The sequence below is a fragment of the Rissa tridactyla genome, chromosome 14, assembly GCF_028500815.1.
Source record: "Rissa tridactyla isolate bRisTri1 chromosome 14, bRisTri1.patW.cur.20221130, whole genome shotgun sequence".
Classification (NCBI taxonomy): Eukaryota; Metazoa; Chordata; class Aves; order Charadriiformes; family Laridae; genus Rissa; species Rissa tridactyla.
In genome coordinates this window covers 335,040-357,940 of record NC_071479.1, presented here as the reverse complement: position 1 = coordinate 357,940, position 22,901 = coordinate 335,040, and the positions used below count along the sequence as shown (strand labels likewise).

General features: G+C 42.5%; 2 protein-coding genes across 19 annotated transcripts in view; one reads left to right on the top strand and one right to left on the bottom strand.

Annotated features, from left to right (window-relative positions):
- GPR107 (G protein-coupled receptor 107) overlaps window positions 1–658 on the bottom strand; it is a 40,636-nt gene extending 39,978 nt beyond the window's left edge. The window contains exon 1 of one of the 2 annotated variants that reach the window (XR_008469264.1): window positions 501–658. Coding sequence is in view for 1 of the 2 variants with exons in the window: in XM_054220331.1 (XP_054076306.1) it covers window positions 501–611 (111 nt within the window). In the remaining variant the exon portion in view is untranslated. The remainder of the gene's footprint in view (window positions 1–500) is intronic. The other variant, XM_054220331.1, reaches the window with a different exon arrangement.
- Window positions 659–6,596: 5,938 nt separating this feature from the next.
- Window positions 6,597–22,901, top strand: part of FNBP1 (formin binding protein 1) — a 102,607-nt gene continuing 86,302 nt past the window's right edge. For all 17 annotated transcript variants that reach the window (XM_054220825.1, XM_054220824.1, XM_054220821.1 and 14 more), the window contains exon 1: window positions 6,597–6,849. In XM_054220825.1, coding sequence (XP_054076800.1) covers window positions 6,826–6,849 — 24 coding nt within the window. In that variant the 5' untranslated portion in view covers window positions 6,597–6,825. The remainder of the gene's footprint in view (window positions 6,850–22,901) is intronic.

The window sequence follows — 22,901 nt, the reverse complement described above, 5'->3', positions numbered from 1 at the left end:
ACGTGAGTGACTAGTGATCAGGACAGGAAGACTACTGCAGAGCACAGGTTAAAAGCAAAACCAACGCCAAACCCCCTTCAGAAACCTCCCCCCATCCCACACTCAGCCATCTCTCCTCACACATAACTATCTGCCTCGCTTTTATCAGAACGTGAAGCATTTACACCCTCAAACCACTGCAACTCTCGGGCCCCTTCGGGCGTTTTCCTCACGACTAGTAGAAGGCCAGACAGCAAGAGATGGCCAAGGGGATGCAGGGGGAAATAACGGGAAAGGCAGAACACAACCAGGCCCGGGCAGGCTGAGGCTCAGGGGGAGAGCCCAGCGAAAAGGAAGAGGGACCCGGGGGAGGCAGTGGGTCGAAGCCGGAGGCGCGGAGAGCGTCGGCCCGCGGGAGGCGGGCAGGCCCAGGCCGCCTCGCCGCTTCCTTTAGCCGAGCCGGGGAGAGTCTAGCGCGGCCGGGGCCGAGCCTACAGGGACGGGGGCGGCGCAGACCTTACTTTGAGGGTGAGATGATGGACGCGGGCGCCGGCCGGGCCCGCCCAGAGCAGCACCAGCCCCAGCACAACCGCAGCCCGCGACAGCGCAGCCCCACCACCGCGGGCCGCCATGTTTATTCCAGCATCAGCATCCTCTTCCCGCGCCACTTCCGGGGTCAAGGAGCGGGCACGTGACCGGGGCGGGGCCGCCTCTCCCTCCTGTCCTCGCTGCTCGTCTCCCGTCAGCTCGGTTTGTCCCCTGCCACCGGGGTTTTGTGGCTTCCCAGCCCTTTTCTCCGCCTCTAGGGCCCTTCTGGGCTGCCCCTCCCCGCCCGGAGGCTGCCTCCCGGGGTGTCCCCCGGGTTGGGCCTGGCCCTGCAGTAAAGGCCATGGCGGCAGCCGGGGCCCTGTGATAGCTCCCTCCGCGCTGCTGGCCCTCAGAGGGGCCGCTGGCCCTCACAGCGGAACCGACCCCCCGAGCCTGCCCCAGGCCATCCCAGGTGCAGCTGCTCAGCGAGGCCCTGGTTTGGGGTGGGGCGCCACTGAGCTGCTCTGTCCCCGGAACTCTTTAAGAGAAGGCTGAGGGGAGACCTTATTAATGTTTACAAGTATCTAAAGGGTGGGTTTAAGGAGGATGGAGCCAGCCTCTTTTCAGTGGTTCCCAGCAACACGACAAGGTGTAACAGGCACAAGCTGGAACATAGGAAGTTCCGATCAAATATGAGAAAAAACTTTACGGTGAGGGTGACAGAGCACTGGAACAGGCTGCCCAGGGAGGTTGTGGAGTCCCCTTCTCTGGACACTCAAGACCCCCCTGGATGCAGTCCTGAGTAATGTGCTCTGGGCAATCCTGCTTTAGCAGGGGAGGTGGACTAGATGATCTCTAGAGGTCCCTTCCAACTCTGAAAAATTCCACAAAGGCCACAGCCCTCACAACCTCAGCCCACACAGCAGAGCTCGGACGGAGGTTTCGGGTTGATGCTTCCAGCCCAGCCGTGGGTCAGCCAGCAGGATTCAACTTCTTTCTAAGAACTAAGCCAATGTCTGAGCAGCAGGTAGTCTAAACAACTAAAAAACTGCCTTTCTGTTTAAAGGTGGGTTTAGAGCATTAATTTTAAATGTCACCAAAAAAAAAAAAAGTAACAAAACAAAGGGCTTTCTGCCTCTTCACTGGAATAGTTTTGCAGCTGTTGAACTATTTGAACTATTTGCAACTGGTAGCTGTAGTCCTGCTTCAAAATGAAACAGCAAGCAGGTTGGCCTGGCTTCAGTGACTTCTTTGTTGCTCAAACTGAGACTAACACAAGAAGCAAACACGAACAGTGGCAATTAAAGTGGCTTTGAGGCTAACACATTGCCAAAAAAAACCTGAATATGCAATGGGAAGCCATGGATGTAGGTAAATTTAATTCATCAGTGGGGAGTCCTGTGCTGTCAGCTCAAACATTCTGATTTCCCCTTTCAGTGTATGGAGTAACAGCTGTGCAAGTTTCTTCATCTAGAGCCAGATAAGCAATTGGATTGGACCAGGCGAGTAGTAAAATGCAAGAGAGGGTGAAAAGGCAAAGAAAAATCAATAGTCTTGACCTTTATATTAGCAACATTATGTAGAATGTCGCATCTTTGTACAGAGGCGATTCAGATGTTACTGTACATTACCTCTTACAATTTTATTTCCTTATTTTTATTTTATACTCTTAGGTAATAAAATTAACACAAAAATCTCACCATCAGCCAAAGAAACTTGCAGTGATACCAGAAAATATCTGGAAGCTTGAAAAAAAAAAAAAAAATCAATCTGTGTTTTTCTAGTAGGATTCTTTGTCTGGGCAGTAACTTGTACATGCCGCTAGATGTCCTGCCAGCATCAGGCCTTGTAGCGCACAAATAGCTACGCCTCACAGACAGATAGTAAAATGCCTACGTAATTCCAAACATCAGATAATTTATTCTGAAAAGATAACTCTGGTCCACATATTTTCTTGGAATTAATATTTTTAATGTTCGAATTATTGTAATTCCTGTGCACAGGCCGCCTGGGAAACCTAGAGACTTTTGACTCCTGAGAGTTGCTTGCAACCACAGCTGCACCACAGGCTTTCATGCCTTGCTCCATTACTAAGCATCAGACACACTTTGACTACTTCAGTGGTCAAATAGTATGAGTTTTTTCCCCTATAATTCTGGGGATCGGTTCAGCTGAAGAGCCTCTCTTAGTCTGAAGATACTTCCAAATAGCAATCAGAGATTTTTATGCCACAAACTAGAAAATGTCTGAAGATCTTTTTTTTGTCATGTAACTAACTCTCCACTGACTATTAGAATATTGTAGTAACTGTTAAGTTCCCCACTTACCTAGATTCAATGATCTCAAGAATAGAATTTATAACGTTTACTTTCTTTTGCTATGCATTTTTCTAATAATTTGTGTTAAAAAAATGTCTGTACTTAAATTTACATCTCTATCAATATGCAAACTGTCTGCTGTCTGTAATGAATATGCTACAACAGCAATGCTCATCATTACATTGATACGCTTTACTGTAGCTTCCAGGCAAGATTCACCTTGGTCTAAATGTGCTGTTACTAGCACATAGAATTATTCTCAGCTGTGGTTAAACACATTTAGCCTAGATATCTTTTTCCTTTACTCTTTCATTGTTACCAAGCATCTAATTAGAACCCTTCAGAAATATTTTTTTTTGTTTTTCAGTGCATCATGGGCCACTATTAAGATTGGATGGAAGGCATGAGCAGTGTCAGAAAAACCTTGGCATCAGAACAGCCTACACGCAGAGCTCAGCACAGAGCAAAGTAGACTGTGTCAATTCCTTAATGTACGCCACGAGCCAAGGTATAGACATGCTGTGGAGTAGTAAGGGCTGGCTGTTCTATGAGGGACATGGAGTTAGGAGATAAGCACGATAACACAAGACAACAGGTCAGGCGCCTCACCGTTCAGGGTGCAGTCCCACAGTCCCCAGGCAAAGTGAGCAGGACAGGCCCAGGGATGGCAGCTGGGAACAGCCAAGAGTCCAGGTCATCGGGTGAGTTCACAGCAATGACAGGCAAGGCTGAGTTAAGAAGTCAGTCTGCAGTTCAGGTGATGGTAAGCCAAGGTCAGACACTGCCTAGTGATGGCTCTACAGGGATGAGACAGGTCTGAGATAAGGCCAAATATGAGACAGGCTCCATATCAACAGGGTCTATAGCTAGGACAGCCATGGCTGACACAGAGACCAGTAGGCCTACAACATTGCTCAAAGGAAGACTAAACCCTCAGGCCAAAGCTTAAATGAGGCTCCTGACTCCATGGGCAGAGGGCGTGGGTGGAGGCCACAGGTGAGGCTGGTCAGGGCCATTAAGGTTTATCAGGCCTTAATTAGGCCCCTCTGGGCCCTGATAAGGCATTTAAAGAGAACCAAGGTCCCCTGCTGTGTGTCTGAATGATCTGTGTAGTGTTATAACAGCAGAGAGGAAACAGCTGTGATGGCCATAGGGAAAGGTGTGTCCTCCTCCTTTCCTGGTGCTGTTTCGGTCCCAGTGTATAAGAGGTTACAAGCAACATCCACGTTCCTTATCTTGGATGTGGGTGATCTGGGTAGAATTATAAAACTAAAAGGGAAGCAGCTGCAAGGGTGATAACTCCAGGGGGGAAAGGTGGGTCCTCTTCCTCTTGTATCCTGGAAGCTAGAAATACTCATCTGTGTTCTGAAAGTTGTGATTTTTCTTGTTTTGCATGAGTAAACAAAGCTAGAGAAAAAAAGTTTAGATTGAACTGTAGTTTAGGGATTTATTTTTATCTTCTTTAAATACCTTCTGAATCATTTAGCAGCTTAGCTGGCTGTTTTCAAGTGAGATTGGGTTTCCTAAACGCAGTCCTGGCCTTCTAAAAAGGGAATTGCTTCTGCTTGGGCTTAGGATCTACCTCTGGGAAAGCTCTGAATCATAATAACAGGAGATGTAAGCAAAACTTACAGGAATAGGCCCATATCTAGGTAACAGGTCTGCATGGCCTTGTTCTCAGTGCGGCTGAAGGAAAACTCCCACCAGCTTCTGTGTTGATCAGACCTGGATTGTGCGAATTAAGTAATGGAATGATAGACAATATAACTTCTAAGTGTCATTTTGAATTATTCTTTTGCAGCTAGGACCTACTGAGCTTTCCAGCATCGTACTTCAGCATAAAGAGCTCTTAATGCTCCCATCGTTGTTAATTACATTAGTAATTAGGGAGCTGTGGGCCCTGCTGTTTTGGGCACTGTGCAACTGAAAGTAATATGTAAGTGGCAATCCCTGTCTTGGAGAGTTTCAGGGTAAATAACAAAGGCAATCAAAGATAGGAAAAAGTACCCTTCCAGAAATATCCAGAATTAATCACATTTAGTTCTTGTCTTTAACCTCTGTCCACACAAATTTGAATAAATTTTCATAGGTTTTGGCATGGTTGATTCTAATGTACCATCTTAATGCAAAACTTGTATTTCGGGCCTTTATCTTTCTGTAACTGGTTAAGTATTTTTATCTTTCAGCGTGGACAGGTTTCCCTGCCCGTGCTGGTGTAACAGGTTTGCCTTGTTCCCCTCCCAGCTCTTTGTGCAAAAGGAAATTCCACAGCAAATTTACCTCAGATGATACTAGCGCTGTGCTTTCTGTTTGGTCTCCGTACATTCTTTTTACTCAAATATTTATGGATTAAGCTGTCAGAACATTGTGATGCAAGGGTGTTGTCAGGTTTTGCAACGCGTCCTGGATGGACGTGAGTCTAAGGACAGTGAGTTTTGGTGCTCCTTCACTGAGTCTGTGGAAGTACAAACCCTTGGAAGACTGTGGTTGTGCTTTAGGCAGCACGGCAGGCTCAGATATTTAAATACGTTCGCAGTAGCAGGAAGAAGTACTCTGCAAAATGAGTTGAACGGCGTGTTTCTTAATTTGTTATGAAGTCAAGTCCTTAAAAGTAGTAACTTTTAATGATGAACAAAAGCATTGCCTGTTCTCTGTTTCTTTTCAAAAAGCTTTGTGTGGAGCAGCGTTCTACTCTTATGTTCAAATCAATTGAACTGGTATAAAAATAAATGCCACTCAGTTATTAACATAACACTTGTCTTCATTGTTGTTCTAAATGTTGGAATTGCTTAATAACCTATTGTTTTCTTGTCCTTTCTCATGTAGGGTAATAGCCAAGCATCAGTGAAAGAAGTGCATTAATCTACAGGAGGTAACACTTGTTGTAGCAGCCAGTCAATTTTTATCTTCTGACATCAAAAGGATCCCCACCTTTTATACGCAGATACCTTTTTCCTCAGGTGAATAAATGTGCTTCCTTTTTTTTCTACCCTCCATGTAAATCTTTCATGAACGGATGCAGCAATAAATATATCAGTCTAAAGGTCTTTTTACATTTCTTGTAGCTGAAAAACAGAAATGTAAAATCAGATTAAATGACACAGCTCAAATAAATGCTGCTAAAGAGGAAGACGAGCACAAAATAAATCTTATTTCTCTGGCAAGGAAATGGGCCATTTTCTGCCAGGCCTCCCTAATTGCTACAATAACCCACATTTATGCAAAGGCAGATTGTTATTTTTCTGCTTGCTCGTTGAGTGTGTTGGTGACAGATGGTGGACTTAATATTCACGGATTTGGGTTATTTTTGGGGGGGAAGTGTGTTTGTGTGTATACATATTTGGGTAGCTGAGTTTGAAGAAGTCAGCCCTTGCAGGCGGTTTTAGGGGTGCAGGTTCCTTTTTCTCTAGGGCGGTTGCCCCGCATCCAAATGATCAAAACAGCAACATTTGCTTAAAAAAAAATTATGAAAAAAAAGCCCCACCTCGCTGGGGGTGAGGGCGGTGAGACGAGGGGATCAGACACCTGAGGGTGGGCGGGGATCACCCTCAGGGCTGCCCTCCAGCTGCCGCCGCCGGCCGGGGCGGGCTGAGAGCCGCGGGCCCTGCCGTGACGGGACCACGACGGGACCGGGGCCGGGCGGCGGCTCCCTCCCGCCGCCGCCAGCGAGGACCAGAGCGGCCGCGCTGATTGCAGCCTGCGCCTGCGCAGTGCCGGCCTCTTCCCCCCGCCGCCATCTGCGCCTGCGCAGTGCGGCAGAGCTGTCAACCGCCCCCCGCCCCGCTCCGCCACCGCCTACCCGCGCGGCGCCGCTCGGGCCATTTTGCGGCGCGATGAGGCGGGAGCGGCGGTGAGAGCAGCGCCCGTCCCGCCTCTCTCCGCAACCCGCCTCATCTCACCGGCGGCCGCCCTAGCGAAGGGTTGAAGGGAGCCCAGTCAGGGCACAGAGAGACACCGAGCGCCCCCCGCCCGCCTGCTCTCTCCTCAGCGTGGCGGAGCCATGAGCTGGGGCACGGAGCTGTGGGTGAGTGAGGGGAGGTAGGGAGTGGGGCTGGCGTTGCGGCCGTTACCGTGGAGCGCGGTGCCCGCCCTGTCTCATAACGGTCCGTGAGGTGCCGGGGGGGGCGGCCGGGGCTCGGCGAGGGAGGGAGGGAGGGAGGGAGGGAAGGCGGGCTGGGGGCTGCTCTCTCTGGAAGGGGGTTCCCCCCTTTGTAAAAACTTTTGCTGGGGGAATCCTAGCGGAGACTTGTTAGTTTTACACATTTTCTTCAGTAAAATAAAATAAATATGCTTAACGGCACGAAAAGCGACGGCGGTTGTGGAGGGGAGGGAGGTGGGTTCTGCGTGTGGCCGTTGCCAGAGGCCGGAGGAGGCTGTGAGGGGGATCTGTGTGCCGGGGGTCGTGTTTCAGGAGGGGGAGCTGCAAGTGGGGAAAAGCCAGATGATAAAATTTCCTCTGGCTGTTCATAAGGGCTTTCTCTCCGCGGTCGTTCCGAAGGACGGGGGTTTTTATCAAGAAGAGTTTTCTGTTGTGTGTAAATAAGTGTGTTTTAATGGTGGGGAGGTTTTCAATGTCTAAAGCTCCTTGACTGTTTTTGAAGTGAACCTGGGAAGAGTAAATACATTTGGTTTACGGTGGAACATTACTGGAAATATCAAACCGTGGAAAGTGGGTAATAGCGATTTGAAATGATCCCTTGCTGATGTGAGAAATTAAGGGTCGGCAGATAAAAGAAGTCTTGAAAGGCAGGAGAGAGATACATATTCAATCACAAAGAGGACATGGTGCAGCCATGTTTGGCAGCGTGATGGTGGAGCATGGAGCAAAACCTGTTATCGAGGGCTTGTAACAGTGGGCAGGAGGCACTGAAAGCGGTGGTTAATGCCGTGGTGGGACATTAAAAACCTTGGGACAAATCTGTGCTTGGGAGGGGGGGGAAGAGGAAAACGGAGACGGTGTTTTGAATGGAGAAGTCAAGAATGAGTGGTAGAGGGTCATCTGGATTGCAAAGCACTGCAGGATTTTGCTCTTGGGTTCATCTCCCTGTGGCTAGTAACCAGGGCAAGTTAAGACGTAAACATATCTAAGCTTTTAAACTGTCCCTGTATAGAAATGGTTATTTTAGATGTGCTAATTGCTGTCCTTTCTGGATGCATTGCTGGCCTATTCTGGCAGACAGCTAAGTAAGCATCCCGTTTTGCTGTGACATTGTAGTCACGTTATGGCTAGATCTGGTTAGAACTAGACAGTAAATTAGGGAGCAAATGCTCACTGAGAGGTTATTGTGGTATGTTTGTATATTCCAGAGAAAGAAAGGTGATACATACTGATGAAATGCGGTAGTGATGCTATATTGATTCATCAGTATATAAACAGCTCAGCTGCATGGGAATGTTTATGGGGAAATCTGCAGTTGCCTTCTTTTTCTGCATCTTGGATATTTTGTGAGGAGATGGAATAGTTTGGGTGGAATTAAAGTAAGAGTCAGAATAACAGTTTTGTCAGAGGAAAATAAATTCTGGATTCTCAAGATGGACTTCGTTATTTTTGCATTCTTAAAAGTGTGTAGGCGATACTGAGATGTTTCTGCACAATAACAGTAGTAGTAGAGTAGTGCTTATAAATAGTTGTTTCTGGTTTATGTAATCTTTGCAGGTGTATATGCAGTTATATATTTGTCTTCTGTAACAATTACAGGCTGCTTTTGTATCTTTTTGTTTTTTTCCCCCCAGAAATTTTATTGGTGAAATTATTGTCTTCAGCAGCATCAAAGTGTTATTTTTCACATCTTCAATGTAGTACTTTGGGAAGAGTAGCAGGTTACTGAGGAAAAGGGTTGGACCAAAAGATTAAATGATTCTAGATACAAAATTGGCAGGAGTTGCTTTACTGGGCAGAGCTTTGAAAACACATCAGTTTCCAGTGCTTTGGGTATTTTGGGTATTTAGGCCAAAATGTTGATTTCTCTCTGCATGTTTTTCCTTTCACTGGGAAAGGAAACCACACAACCAACTTGTATTTAATGTATACTGCCTCCTTTTGTTAATCATAGCATGCTTTGTTTGTTTGTTCGTTTTGTTTTTTTTTTAACAAAATTAAATTTTTATTCACCTTAGAACTTGGTATTAGTTTTAAGAAATCAGGTAATAGGTATTTAGGAACAGGTGCTGTAAGCAACAAAGGCCTGGTTTACCGTGTGACTGGTATATATATGATTTGATGCAACCGTTTGATGGACTGAAAGCTGAAGCAGTAACAAGTGTTTCCAACTGTAATCTAGGAATTTCTTAGAAAGATTAGTGGTGTTTGGTCAGGCTTGACTTGCACCCTGTATCTCTGATGTACTGGTCTATCAGACTGGATGCGTGTTTATGATTGACCCCTTTAAATGTAGCAAAGCGGAAGTAAAATCGAGCTTGCTCTTTAGAGCATGTAGAATGTTAATGTGCATGGATTTATGTAGAATTTCTGTTAGTTCCTGGAAAAAAAAGCGTTGGTTGCAGAAAGCCTCATACTTCAGAAGGAATGAAATCCCTTCAGCAAAATGTAAGTTATTCCCAAGACAGACTTTTAGCCTCATGCTGTGATGTGATTGTATTCTGTGCCTCTGGCTTGCAAATCCTATTGCAAAGTTCGTATTGATGTTTCACTTGAATCTAGACTTCTGAGTTGCATCTTAAGATTGGCCCTGTAGAGTGTAAACGGCCCCATAACCAGCAGAATTATTAGAGGTACTAATGCAGCTTTTGTATCCTGTATGAGGCTAAATGCTTGGGATAATGAGATCATCTGGGGCCTCCAAGCAATCCAGGGTTACAGAGCAAAATCTGAAGGTCTCATGTCACCATCTGGGTGAGTTTGCCATGTGTAAGCATGCTCTACAGGGCGGCAGCAGCTGCCCTGCCTGCTGTGCAGTTTGTCAGTCTATCCAGCCCTCCCAAAAGACTTTCTGCCTGTTGTACTTGAAGCATAGAGGGGCCGGAGGAAGACGTGGTGGGTAAAGGACAAGGTACAGTCACAGGACTTGAACTATTTTGTTTTTCACCCCAGTTCAAGAGTAGCATTAAGGGCTAGCAGGTAGAAGGGTAGAGTAGATACTTATTTCATGCCTGATTCTTGAAATTGGCAATGTTATCTAAATACTTAGCTAATGTAAGTGCTAAGTAAAGATTACTTGTACTGGTGTAGAGACCCAACTTGTACCTTCATCCGGCTATGCTTTGAGGGCAACAGGCTGTAAAAGCATACTCGGGTCTCTTTCACCCTTTCCCTCTCTTGAGTAATGGGGAAGAACAGGGAGCATGGCACATACAGCTATTCTGAGGGTGCTTTAGCTGGTAAAATGCTACTGTGTGCTACACTTCCCACCAGCGTTCTTTTTTGTGGTATGAAGCCCTTGAAGCAAGTGGTAGGAAGTACATAGCAAACTGAGCTGAAACTAACCTCAGCTCTTCAGTCCTTGTCTTCTGAGTGAAGGAAGCTGTGGCTGCATGGTTGGTATATTGAAGAGAATGAACTGTCTTGATGATGAGTTCTGGTACAGTATGTAGTTTGGGGGAGCTACGTGTAAATTTGTAGTTAAGTGGTCCAGGAAAAACTCTTGTCTCTTCAGAACACTGTCACACAGCATGCCAAGTGCAAGCGGTAAAGTGATTAAATGTGGGAAGATTCATCTTTTTGTTATGAATGTTTCAGAGGTGCAGATGCTGTGGGTTTGTTGTTGGGGGTTTTTTGCACAGTCAGTGTAAAGTTTAAAAAAAGACCGGGGGGAAGGTGATTTAACCAAACTTTTCTTTGACTTTTGTGGAAATCTGGGTGTCTGCTAACAGCTGTCACTGTCCTTTCAATGTATGAGAAGGTGAATATTCTGTATTTGCAAAGGACTTAATTTGCAGTCCTTACGCAAAGGGCTCTGTTGGCGAACTCCTCATGTGACTGATACTTTGGGGACTGCACCTTTTGTTTGTAGAGTATTCCAGTATGGTTTAGAATGGAAAAAATACAATTTGTGGATATGGTTATTTTTGCTGTATAAAGTTCATTCCTCGTATAAACCTTTTTGTGGTTTAGAACATTATTATTTTCAGTAATAGTCATTTCTTAATTCACAGTATTAAAACAAGTGGGATTCTGGTAGGCTGTGTTCTCTTGGCTAGATCCTCATTGTCAGATGATGAAAAATAGGTGCAACTCGGAACTTGAAGGCCCCAACTTGCTATCTGTAACTGATAAATCGTTTCCTCTTTCAGTATTTGCGCCTCTATTTCATCAGCAGAATTTGTGTTTAAGCGTCTGTAATCTTGCATTTCTTAAATTTGCTTGAATGCAGTATTGTTCTTCGGTAGTATTTATAATGTCTGGGTGTTGCATATTGTGGTGACTCACATTCCGAAACCGTCTGGAGTACCTAGGTAATTTTGACCTTGGTGGCATTACATACATAGTGGTTTTACCAGGGCACAGCAGTCAAATGTGATCTTAAATGAAGTCTCTGTTCTTGTCGGCTTGTTCCCCACAAGAGGATCTGCAAAACTGGATCTAGGCTTGATGTATTGATTCTTTTCTTAAGCCAACATCTAGTTTTATTGTATGCACCAGTATAGTTGATTGCATACAATAGATATTTATCTCTGTGTGTCATCCCACCCATCCCATTCTCACCTTGCCTACCCCCTGCCAGTTCTTTGGTTTTGGGTATTAACTGTTACTCTGGAAGGCTGAAAGGAAAAGGAGCTGGTTTCTGATGGGACAAGGACATAAATTGGAAGTATTCAGTCTCGCATGGGAAATCACAAGTTAACTCTGATTATGAGTTGAGAGTTTCCATTATATAAGGTAATGGGCTGAGCCTTCAAAGGTGGGTGAATGAATTGTTTGCAGCTTAGAAAATCTTCTTCTGCAGTGACAGCAAATGCTCTTCTGAAAAGCATGTTTTATTGTAAATTGGCTGTGAATTGTTGTAATTTATTTGGCATTATTCAGACAACTGCTAGAGGCAGAGCTGTGCATCCCTGACCCTTTTCTCTTTGTATTTAGTAGAATCTTGGTTTCTATTTAGTAACTTGTTAAAACCTCTATAAATTTCAGAGGCTGGAATTTCATCTACGAAAATATAATCCCAGAGTAAGGGACCCTAAAAGCAAATACAGTGAGAGGCTGGGGGAAAAAAAAGAAAGCGGAGGTCAGGAATAAACGCACCATATTTATAATTTTGGCTTGGTTATTCTAAGGCTCTTAGTAAAAGTTGTACACAGAGCGCAGGAGATGGGCACTTCAAAGCAGAATACACTTTTCATTAGCTAAGTATTCTGCATAGTTATTTGGACAGTTTTGAGGCAGCAAAATTGTCTGACGTTAGTATCTCCTCCTTATTTCAGAGTGGATCACTCACCATTTTAAGTGGTCAGCCTGTATATGCAGGTTACTGAGTAAGAAATTGTTTATAGAAGCTGAATCATTACATGGTATCTTAATTCTGCAGTGCACACCTTAGTGCATTTGCCCAGCACAGGATGGTAGTTCAGGCTGCTGCAGCCTGTAACTATGTGCGTTTTAAAACTAGTGCTATTGTAGTCCTTTTCATTAATTTAAAAGTAGTTCACTTTTAAACTTTAAGATGTGTTGTGTGGGAACTCCCCTGCTGCTCATGGGAGCTGGTCGGAAGGAGAATGGGGTTATGTGTGAGGTCCCTGTGTACGCCCCCTGATATTTCCAGGCACTAGGAGTAGAAAGACACCTTTCTGGTACGTCAAGGAGTTGCTGGGTCTTTAATGGATGAATGTCTGAGTAATTTTGTTTACAATTCTGCTTTGCTTTAAGAAAGAGGATTTCTATAATATTGTCACCGGCCTATTCTTGTATTTCCTACCCATTCATTAAAGAGTAGGGAATTTACATTTTTTTCAGCATTAGTCAAGACTGCAGAATATCTTTTTTTTTCCTTTTCAGCCACAAACTCTTCCCATTTGTATTGTGTCTGTTTGAGATCCCCCGCCTTCTTGAACCATATGGGAAGGCAAACATGAGACGATGTTTTTCTGGACTCTGCAGCTCATTAGTGTTACTCATGTTGTGAAACATTCTTTTAAAGCAGAATTTCAAAAGCCATACTCCACATGAAGAGTAGGAGCCATTGCTGCACTGTAACATAATAACATGCTTTACATTATTGCCTTTGTTGATTGCTGGAAAGGTGACCTACTAATGAATTTTTGGAAATTCACTTTCATCCTGTTTGAAATAATGCTTCTGAGATTGGTTATACGTTGAATCCAATCCAGCCGTCAAAATCCAATGCTCTGTTGAGATTTTCCTTAGTGTTCATATAAATATGTTAAAATAACTTCCCCCTTCAGTATAATCATATGCTTTTCAGATTAAACTTCTCTTTCCCCTTCTATGCCTAGAAACTCTGCTTTTCCATGTCACTTCTTTTTAAACAATAAGCTGGTTAAATTGGTGAGAGGAGGAAAATCACTGTTGTCTCTTGACATGTTGCAGTCGTTGTTCTTTTTTAAAATACAAAATGGGAAAAAGTAGTAATAATATGTTGTATATATGCATGTATGTATGTACAGGATATGATGGTTGAAGTCTTTCTTCTTCAGTAGGTATGGTAAGGGCAATTTGGATCCCTTTGGAATTTTTACATGATTGCTTTGCCTCTGTATTGTCCAGATAACCTTATTAACCCCCTCAGTAATTTCTTTTGACTCAGTTTAAGAATGATTTGTTGGCATTATTAAATAAAATGTTTCATTTTGCATCGAAAAATGGAAAAACTGTAGATGGGGTTTCTAGGTTACTTACAGCACAGAGCAGCGCAGTTAAAGTGCAAGAATGAAACGTTGATTGCCAGGTCTTCAATGCTGATCACTGAAGCAGACGTGCACGTTGTAAAGCATGTAAAGAAGCAGTTCTGTTGCAATGTTGTCCTTAGTTTATTTGGGCAAGATTCAACCTAATTGGAAAAACAGCCAGAAGAACAACAGCAGTCCCCTAGATGCCCTCTGAAACCCAGTAAAGCAATAAAACTTGAAAGGGAGTCTCTCAGGAATTAATGCCCAGTTTAGAAGGATGGTCCCCAATGAGCTACCAAGTCATCCAGATAGTCCTTAATCCTGAGGAAATGCTACAGTGGATTATCGTTCTTCTTGTAGTTGAAATAACGTAGATTTCTTATGTTAAATATGTGTCACTTGGCAGTTTCTTGTTCAGTATTTTCAAGTGCGGCTGCTTGGTACGTAAAAAAGTTTTTAAAGTAAATCATTAAATTCTACCCTTTTAGTGAGGCAGACATGAGTGCTGCTAGTAGCGCTTATGTATCTGAAGGGGAAGGGTAGTTTGTAGTGTTTAGACTTACTCCTCTGTGGACAGCAGGTACAATTTCTCTCAAAGTATTCATTTTGTAGTTCAAAAATTTTACTTTTATTGCACTGAGTCTGTGGATATGCAGATAAAGGCATATTACCCGTGTGACAGGAGAATGATCGTCTTGCAGAGATATTGAGAATACTGCTTTTTCCTAACTGGACTCCTGGAGATTTTGATGCTCAGCTCCAATTATCACTGAGAAATTGCTTATTAGGTGCCTTGGACAGTTTTCCCTGTCTCAGCCAATATTCTAGACTGACCTGGTAGCTCTTATTATTATGAAGGTTATTTAACACTTTCTGTTGAAGTAATCTATTTTCTACTGCTTAATTTTTTTTTTCAAGTTAGTATGCTCAGCCTGCAGTTTTCTTTTCTTTTTTTTTTTTTCTGCACCCGCCTCTTGTTTTTTGTATTTCAGATTAGTCAGGATTATTCCGTTGTTACCAGGGCCAGTGTCTTGCATGTACTAAACAGGATGCCTCTTTCATTTTGGAAAGCTGTAGTGCTTCCATTCATTGGAGCAAGGTTTTGAAAATTGTCAGACAATAGCTGTTGAACAGGGATATGCCTTCTGCTGTTCTTGAGAAAATCTGCCCAAATTAGGCAATCTTGCAAGTCTTTGGAAAAATATGACTTTGTGAGTGCTCAGTAAAAGATATTAATGCTGCAGTCTTCAGAAGTTCTAGTGTGTGCTGGGTACGTTTTGGCCTTGGAGGGGTTTTTGTGGGACAAGATGATGCAGTCACCCACAGAATAATTGAGTGTGCCCCAGTCTGGTCTTTGCAGGAGCGCAGCCAGGCTCTCCATGCCATGGGTTCTCAAGGCCAGGGTGGAGCCAGGTGGCCTCCCCTGCTCCCAGAAGGAAGAACAGTATTAAGGAAGAACAGTGTGGGTCAGTAGTTGGGAGAAAGCAGACTACAGCCAGGAGGGAAAGGGGATGAAAGGCATGGCTGCACTGAGTCATGTTAAACGCCCATTTGACCACTTATGCCTCCTTGATGGTAGCAGACTGGTTCTTCTCTTGTTATGGACTGGTTCTTCTCTTGTTATACTCACCTCAGGGTGAGGAGTGGGGGAAGAGGTGCTGTGGTTGGAGAGGAAACTAGCTGACTCAAGAGACCAAATGTTGCAGGGAAGGAGGATTAGAGATCAGACTAGGATCTAGTTACAGAAACTTGGAGCTGCTTGTCTAGGAACTGTTCTGTGATTGGAGTGGCGAGGCTGGTGGGAATGGGGTCATTTGAGGAGAGACAATTCAAATTGGCAGTTCTGATAGTGAACTTGGGGAGGATGAGAGAACCAGGACTAACTGGGCAATGGAAACAGCAGGAATGAGCTCAGGAGGAGAAAGGGAATTCAAGCAAAAAAAAAAAAGAGGCAAGGAACTAGTAACAAGGAAACAGCTTGGATAAAGAGCATGTGGAGGGAGCAGGGCTGGAGTCTGAGTAGGACAGGTGGGATTGTGACTGTCAGACAGGATGTGCAATGAGATTAGCGTGTCAGGAACAGCAAGTCAAGAGTTTGATGGGATCAGGAGAAAGTGGCAGTGGGTGCATGAGGGGAAGGAAGAAGCATGGGGCAAAGGATGAAGATTAAAAAAGAACTAAACCAGAAAAGTAGTGAAGGGACCTAGCAGCCCTCTTTTGCATGCTTGGCGTTGTAGCATTGCTATTTTTATGTGGCTCTTTCCATGTAACATTTAAATAGAGTTGGTTTACTGGTTTGAATGTATGTACATTGATTTCTGTGGTTGCATTTTGCACCTTTACTCACTGTGGAAGAATATTTGACCATATCCCCAAATGGGAGCTTTATCCAGGAGTGTGTGCACTGTTGTTTTTCATCCACTCGTTCCATGCAGAAAGCCTTAAGGAATTGTTTAGCAAATAGATTTAAAATGCATTTAGATAATATTTTTCACTCTGCATTATGCTTTCTCTTATGCAGAGATAAATGCTTTAACGCATTTATCTTGTATTTACAAAAGGGAAAAAATGATTGGCATGCAGCAGTGAGTGAATGGAAGTGTGTTTTCTCAAACAAAAGTTAAATGGGGAAGGGAAATATTTCTTGCCCTCTTGAGAGCTGTTGATCTGTCAAACCCTGGTCTTATACGAGTGGCATTCATTAAGACTGTTTAACTACGGTTTTGCTGTAGTAAAAGGAAAACTGGCAGTGGATGAACCGGGAGAGCTGTGATAGAGCACTACATAAATATTTTTCACCCATCCTGCCTCTCTCTCACAGGTATAACAGTCTGAGATACTTTTGGTCGTGTGTTGGCACTGGAAAAGCTTAAAAATAAAGGGTGAGAGGAAGGGATTGTATGTGCTGGTCAAGAGCCTTTATTTCCCCACAACTCTTTTGAGTTGTGCAACATTCATGTTTCACAGAGGATGTTTTTTGGCATATGTTCGTACCTTAACATGTAAAAGCTGAAAAAGTGTGTAACACAGCTTTACTTCAGCGTTTGCTGTGTGAAAAAGCTCTAAGCAAACATTTCAGTAGCGTATATGTTGGTTTGTAGCTTCTTTGGTAACTTTGCTTGAAGACACTGTCATCAGCTGATCAGAAAGGCTGCATCCTCCTGAAGGACAGACAGCCTACCCATGGTGATCAAAGCATTCAACGCGTAAAGATTCCTGTTGCAGGCTTTACCTGAAAACCCAAATTGTAAGCTGAGCAAATGCACCAGCTATCCTTTAGGTAATGAGAATGCATATCACATGACATGTGTGACACTGTTCCTATTTAAATCAGTGCCCTGGGGATTTACAGCCATATTTTTGGAAGGAGGTGGGGAGTGTATAGCTAGGTTCCAACTCTATTTAAAGATAAAATAATGTTTCTCTGGCTGTGTGGCTGCACGCAGTCTTCTGAGACGCAACGAAGTAGCCCAGGAAACAACCCTGGAAGGGTGGCAGCATGCATCCATTTCTGGTAAAGCACAATATGAACTGTGAGCACCTCTGCACCTCCTCTTCTGGATAAATGTGGGATGGTTTTTCTTTTTGCATTGTGGCTTTTGCTATCATTCTTGTCTGTGTCATCCTTATACTTGTATTATGTACAAAATTGTTGGAAGTTCCTTTTCCGGAGGTTCAGTATGATTGACATAAACTATCTTGAAATAGGAAAGCTGTAGTTGTTGAAGAAGACAATTTTTGCAAGAAATGGGCTGTTACGAAACACATGCACCTAATTTAGGCATCTTTGGAGACTGGATCTGCATAATTGTTGATGCTCTTCGAAAACGCTTAGTCTTGAACAGAAAGCTTGTGTACCATAGTGCCAGCATTTAAAGGTTGTGGGAGTGTGTTGAATTGTTCCAGCTAACAAAAGCCTTTGCTGAGCTAAACAATACAAATACAAATATTTCACTTGGTTATTAGCAGTTGAGGGGAAGTACTTGATAGTTAGGGAACAGCATGACAAAGTAGCACATTCCATTCACGCAAAGGTCAGAAGACATTTGCTTTTATATGATATGTATGGGTTTCATGCATATCACTATAAAAGTTGTGTTGACTCCAATGTTGAATCTGTTGTTGGCTTGGTGTAGTCATCTTCTGTGGTTTGCTTCTGGGTTAATCTCTGGGAACAAAATATCTGGAATACTGACAGAGTAGTAGTAAAAAGTTAGACTCCATACTTGAAGAGTTGAACAAGTAAAAAAGTGTTGAAACAGTGGAAATTCTGAACCCTTTTTTATAATTAAAATGCAAGATTCAAGTGCTTTTTTCTTTATTCATGATACATCAGCACATGCGGTGTTTGGAAGTTGCTGGTCAGTGGAGCAATATTGATTTCCCTCTGGGGGCAAGGCATTCATCTAACCTTCTCAGCAGGTGGTGAGATTGATTCCTTAATCAGAATAGCAACAATCCATCTTGAAGCTTCCTCAAGGTATTAGGGCTAAATTAAACAGTCTGGGACTAATGTGTAAGCCCTAATGCACTTCAAGAGGCTTTCTTGGATAAGGAGAATTTTGAAAATAATCAGAAGATGAACCCAAAACTAAAAGCAAAAAGCCACAGGCACAAATCACCCTTAAAAAAGGGGACTATAATACATTTTCTTTGTGTGGTGCAGTGCTTAAAGCTCAGATTCTCTTAGGGAAGAAAAGAAAAAATGCATGAACTACATAGCTCTATTCACGGCATTACACGTATAACTTGTTTTCTCTCCTTTGTGTATGTGTTCCATAGCTGTTCCAAAAATAGATACGGTCACAAATATTAAATTAGTAGAATTAAGCATCTTAAAGCCAGGAAATACACCATTTTTTAACCACAGCCACTACTGAGGAAATGTCTGTTCCTAAGTATATTGTATTATGTCTTAATTTTCCAAAATTTTAAGAGTGTGTTTACTTGTGTGCATTTGCAGAGTCTATGGTTATGCATTAATTTCTTGAGGATAAAAACGTCATGGTTGCATTCAGTTTTTCTGGAAATCATTTCATTAACTTGTATGAGGAATGAAACATTATGACTGTGCTTTAGTCTGTATATTAAGTGCCCATAAGAAAGAATTAACTATAATGTGCCAGTGATCTTGTTGGATATGCTTACTGATCATTATGAATGTCATTCATATACAGGAGTACTCAAAAAATAAAAAAATAAAAAAAAATGGGGTAGACCACATGGCATTTCTTCAGTCTTGCTCTTAGTTCTTTTCTTAGCCACTTTGTCTCGTTCCACCTCAGTCTGCACACCAAGTCAGGGAAACTGTAACTTTCCTTCTACGAAATACCGGGATCCTTCCTATAAGGGAACAAATATATTTGGAAGGCCTGAGGACTTTGTAAAAGCTGGAATGTTTTAAGGTGACTCTTTGTTAATAACATCTGTGAAGACATACTGAATGTCCCTGGTAGAAGTTGGCAGGTGCTCTGCCAGAGTATTCTAGCACAACATAAACTTCCTTGGTCCTACTGGTTCATGGCCCACGGGTTTGTGTTTGCAGACAAAACTCTGTTATACAGGGAGATGGCTTTAAACTTTAGGGTTTGTGAAAAATAAGGTCTTTCACTTTTTTGGCTGAGGGCAATGGCAGTTTCAGTCAACATTTGGACCAGAGTTGTAGTTTCCAAAGACTATTTTAAGTGGAAGGTATTGTCATTATGACAGCTGAAGAGCCCTGGATGACCTTGTTGCCCTTGCTATGGGAGGGGATGTTCTTGTCAAATGACGAGAAATTCCTTTTCTTTCCCTACCCCTCTGTGTACATAGGTAAGCATGCGTTTGTTTTCTTCTTTCCGTCTCTTCTGCATCAGTCTGGTTCAGAGGCCAAGCTTGCTTTTCCTGCTTGGCAGATAAAGCATCTAGTAGATTCAAGTCAATATCCTCTTTCATATTTTTTAGATGATTCAACTTGTCATCAAGCAAATGGTCTATCCCTGTGTTATAAAATAGTTGGGGAATCATGGGACGTTCAGGGAATGGTGCCGAGAAGCTCCATTTGCTGTATGAAGATCAGTAGCTCTGATCCATCCAAGTCAAAGGTTGGACAGAAGGTTCCTGTTTGTTCTTCAAACAAAGGCATTTTTTCTGTGTTTGGGTGCTCCTTAATCCAACAGACAAAGCAGCAGCAATGTAATGGATGAAAGCTGAAGTAAGCAAAGCATAGATAGAAGGAAGAGTGAAAGGTGAAGAGGAGGAGGGCTGGCACATCATTAGTGGGATAGTGGGAGTTAAAACAGATTGCCAAGGGACTGGTAGACTTTCTGTCAGAAGGAGCAGCTGTATATCGAGATTAGAGTCTGTGGGACCACCGTAAGCTTTGGATGTCCGTGGTCGTGTTGTGCCAATGGTTGCATGGAATCTATTTCACATCCACATTAAAAAGAAAATAGAACAAGGAGTATTTTTTTTATCTTCCTGTCCCAAGATAAAATGCTAATTACTGTTGTATAAACGAGACAATACATTAACTTAGTGTCTGTGTTTTGAAATGTTTGACTTAAAGTTTGTAAACCATGTGATTTTCTTCAGCCTAGACAGAAGAGTACAATGCAATAGGAATTGTAAAGGTAACAAGAAAGTAAAGATATGAAAAGTTCATATAACTTTGGGGATTTTACCTGTAGGGAAATTTATTTTCATCAAACATTTGCACTGATGTAAAATGCTGCTATTTCTCTTTATTAGTATATCTGTTATTTTAGAAATTGCTTGCATTTTGTACTATTGTTCAATTAAACATTTTATGAAGGACTGAATCTTATTCTGCAGCCATTACCTTTATGAGTAATATCAATTATTTCAGTGCAGGCTTTTTGTTTATGCATCCATTGTGTCTGTCTGCATTATGTCTTCAGCTTTTTTTGAGGTGAATAAGAAATTTAGATCATTGTGCTTCATTTAGTAATGCTGACTCTGCTCTCTGAACATCTGTCACTGTTTGCATCAATGTCTGTGCAAGGCAGGGTGATATTCTGAACCTTCATTGCATTTCAGGCATGTTCTTTTCTAAAGCGTTTAAGTCTCTAGTTTCGCAACTAGGAAACCTCTGGTAAAGTAAATTTTCTCTTTTCTGATGTTCTGCAGCAGGACAAGTTGTTTTGTTAATATCCCATTATCTTCTGCTATCCCCCCGTGCATCTTAACTTCCACAAGTAGATTATTTATTCTCAAAAAGCCAGTTCTTTTTCTGTTTCTCTCTGGAATTACTCATAAGATTAACTCATCTCACAAAGTACTTCAGAATTTGCAGTGTATGTTTCCAGAAACATCGACTAAAGTGTAGCGTGATAACCTCCGGCAGGCTTGAGTGCCAGCTCAGGAAGTGTCATGTTTGATGAAGGAAGGTGTCTTACAGATCAATTGAATATAGCAAGTATCATAGGAGCAGCAAATAACTTACTCTGAGTCTAAGACTCCAGAGCACTAGAAGGGGGCTTGCTGATAGTAACTTGGTATTTTAATATAATGGCAAGACTTTTTTTTTTCCTAAAAAGAATAAATATGTTTTGAGGTGGGGAGTTTTCCCAGGTTGTATTTGCCCTGATGAACTGTCATATCCAAAGTCAACATCTTTTACACAAAAAATGAGAACTTTGCCTTTAATATCTTCTGCTTTGAAACTAAATGCTCTAATAACATCTCATTCCAGTAATGACTTAGAAGTGCATCTAGCAAGACTTTTGAGGAATGCTTCTCAGTGTAGCACTTAAATGTCTTCTGCTGTTTTAATAAGTGCATTGCTTAAAGTGTTGTGCTCTTTCAGAAGTCCTGCTTATTTTTTTATTTTTTATTTTATTTTATGAACCTGGGAGGAGTTGTCATAGCAGTTATTGCTGGAGATCCAGGTTCCCATTGTGGTAGGTAGGCATTTTGTAATCCAGGCATCGATGGGCCCTGTCTTGGAAATTGTGTGATAGGAGTTAAAGACCAGCAGGATGGGAAGGATGGAGCGTATGTCTCTCAAGGACCTGGAAATTGTCCACAGGTGTTAAACCGCTCCCATCTCATTAATGACTTTTCCGGTCTGGGGAAAAAGACAGTAATTTCTCTCGCACCCACGTTTGTTATGAAAGTTCTTATGTGTTGTGAAATTGTAAACTACTGAATAGTTACTGTACTCCGAGACTAAGTTAGAAGGTAAATAGAGGGTATCTATTTTATTATATCTTCTTACACTGAAAATCAATATAGTGTGCTGATACATAACCAAAATAAATTCTCTATACTAGAATTGCAGTGTTCAGTGAATTCTATAAAAAGTCTGTATGTCTGACAGCCACGTTTCAAAGAATTATGTATCCAATGTACTAATTAATTCCCTTCAAATAAATAGTCAGGCAAAAAATGAAATACATCGTCATCAATATTTAATGGCACCTGCTTAAAACCCTCCCAGTCTAGACTTTTGAAGTTGTGTGGGGGTGATATTCACACATCTCTGATAAAGAGAAGATGGAATGTGTGTGTGTCTGTGTTTTCTTTTTGTTTAAGAAGTTAATTGCTTACTCCTTAAAGATGTAATTGTGTGATGCCCTACATGGCCCTGCTCAAAAATAATGGGCTGGAGGAAACAGCTTCATCTCTCGTTGTGGGCCGTTGCACCATGAATACACATTTGGATGTTACTAGAAAGGGAGTTTCTGTTTCCCGAGTGGGATGAGTTGGTCTCCGCCTTTCAGCATGTAGGCTCTTCCAGTTGAAGCAAGCGTGCAGAACTAATACTGAAAGTGGGCTGTATTTTTTTCTCTCGCTTCAGGAAAGAGCGAGCCCAAGTAACTGACATCTTATTCTGCACATCACATTGTTTCCTGTTCGGCTGCTGGAACAACACAGCTACAAGCTGACCTAAATTTATGGTTCTCTTGCGAGATGCCGGTCTGCTCTAGAGCTCTTGGCAGTATTTTTATATGTGAACTGGCTGTATTCATTGTTACTGCTATGTTACAAGCAACTGTTATCAGCTGCTTATTTTGAATGGCAGGCTTATGGAGAAGTGAATTTGTAACAGATTTGCATATGATTTGTGGGCAGTGTTTATTCCAAATAGACCTGTAGAGTTGGGGATTCTATTACTTTCTGGAATTGAAACAAACATTTATTAGATTTCCTCCCACAATAGTGGTAGAAAAGAGCAGCATTCCGCTTGCCACCATCCTCTTTTGATACTTCATGGTGTGTTATTGCTGTGGTAGGAAAACACAAGCTGCACATTATAATGTAAACATTCCCTCT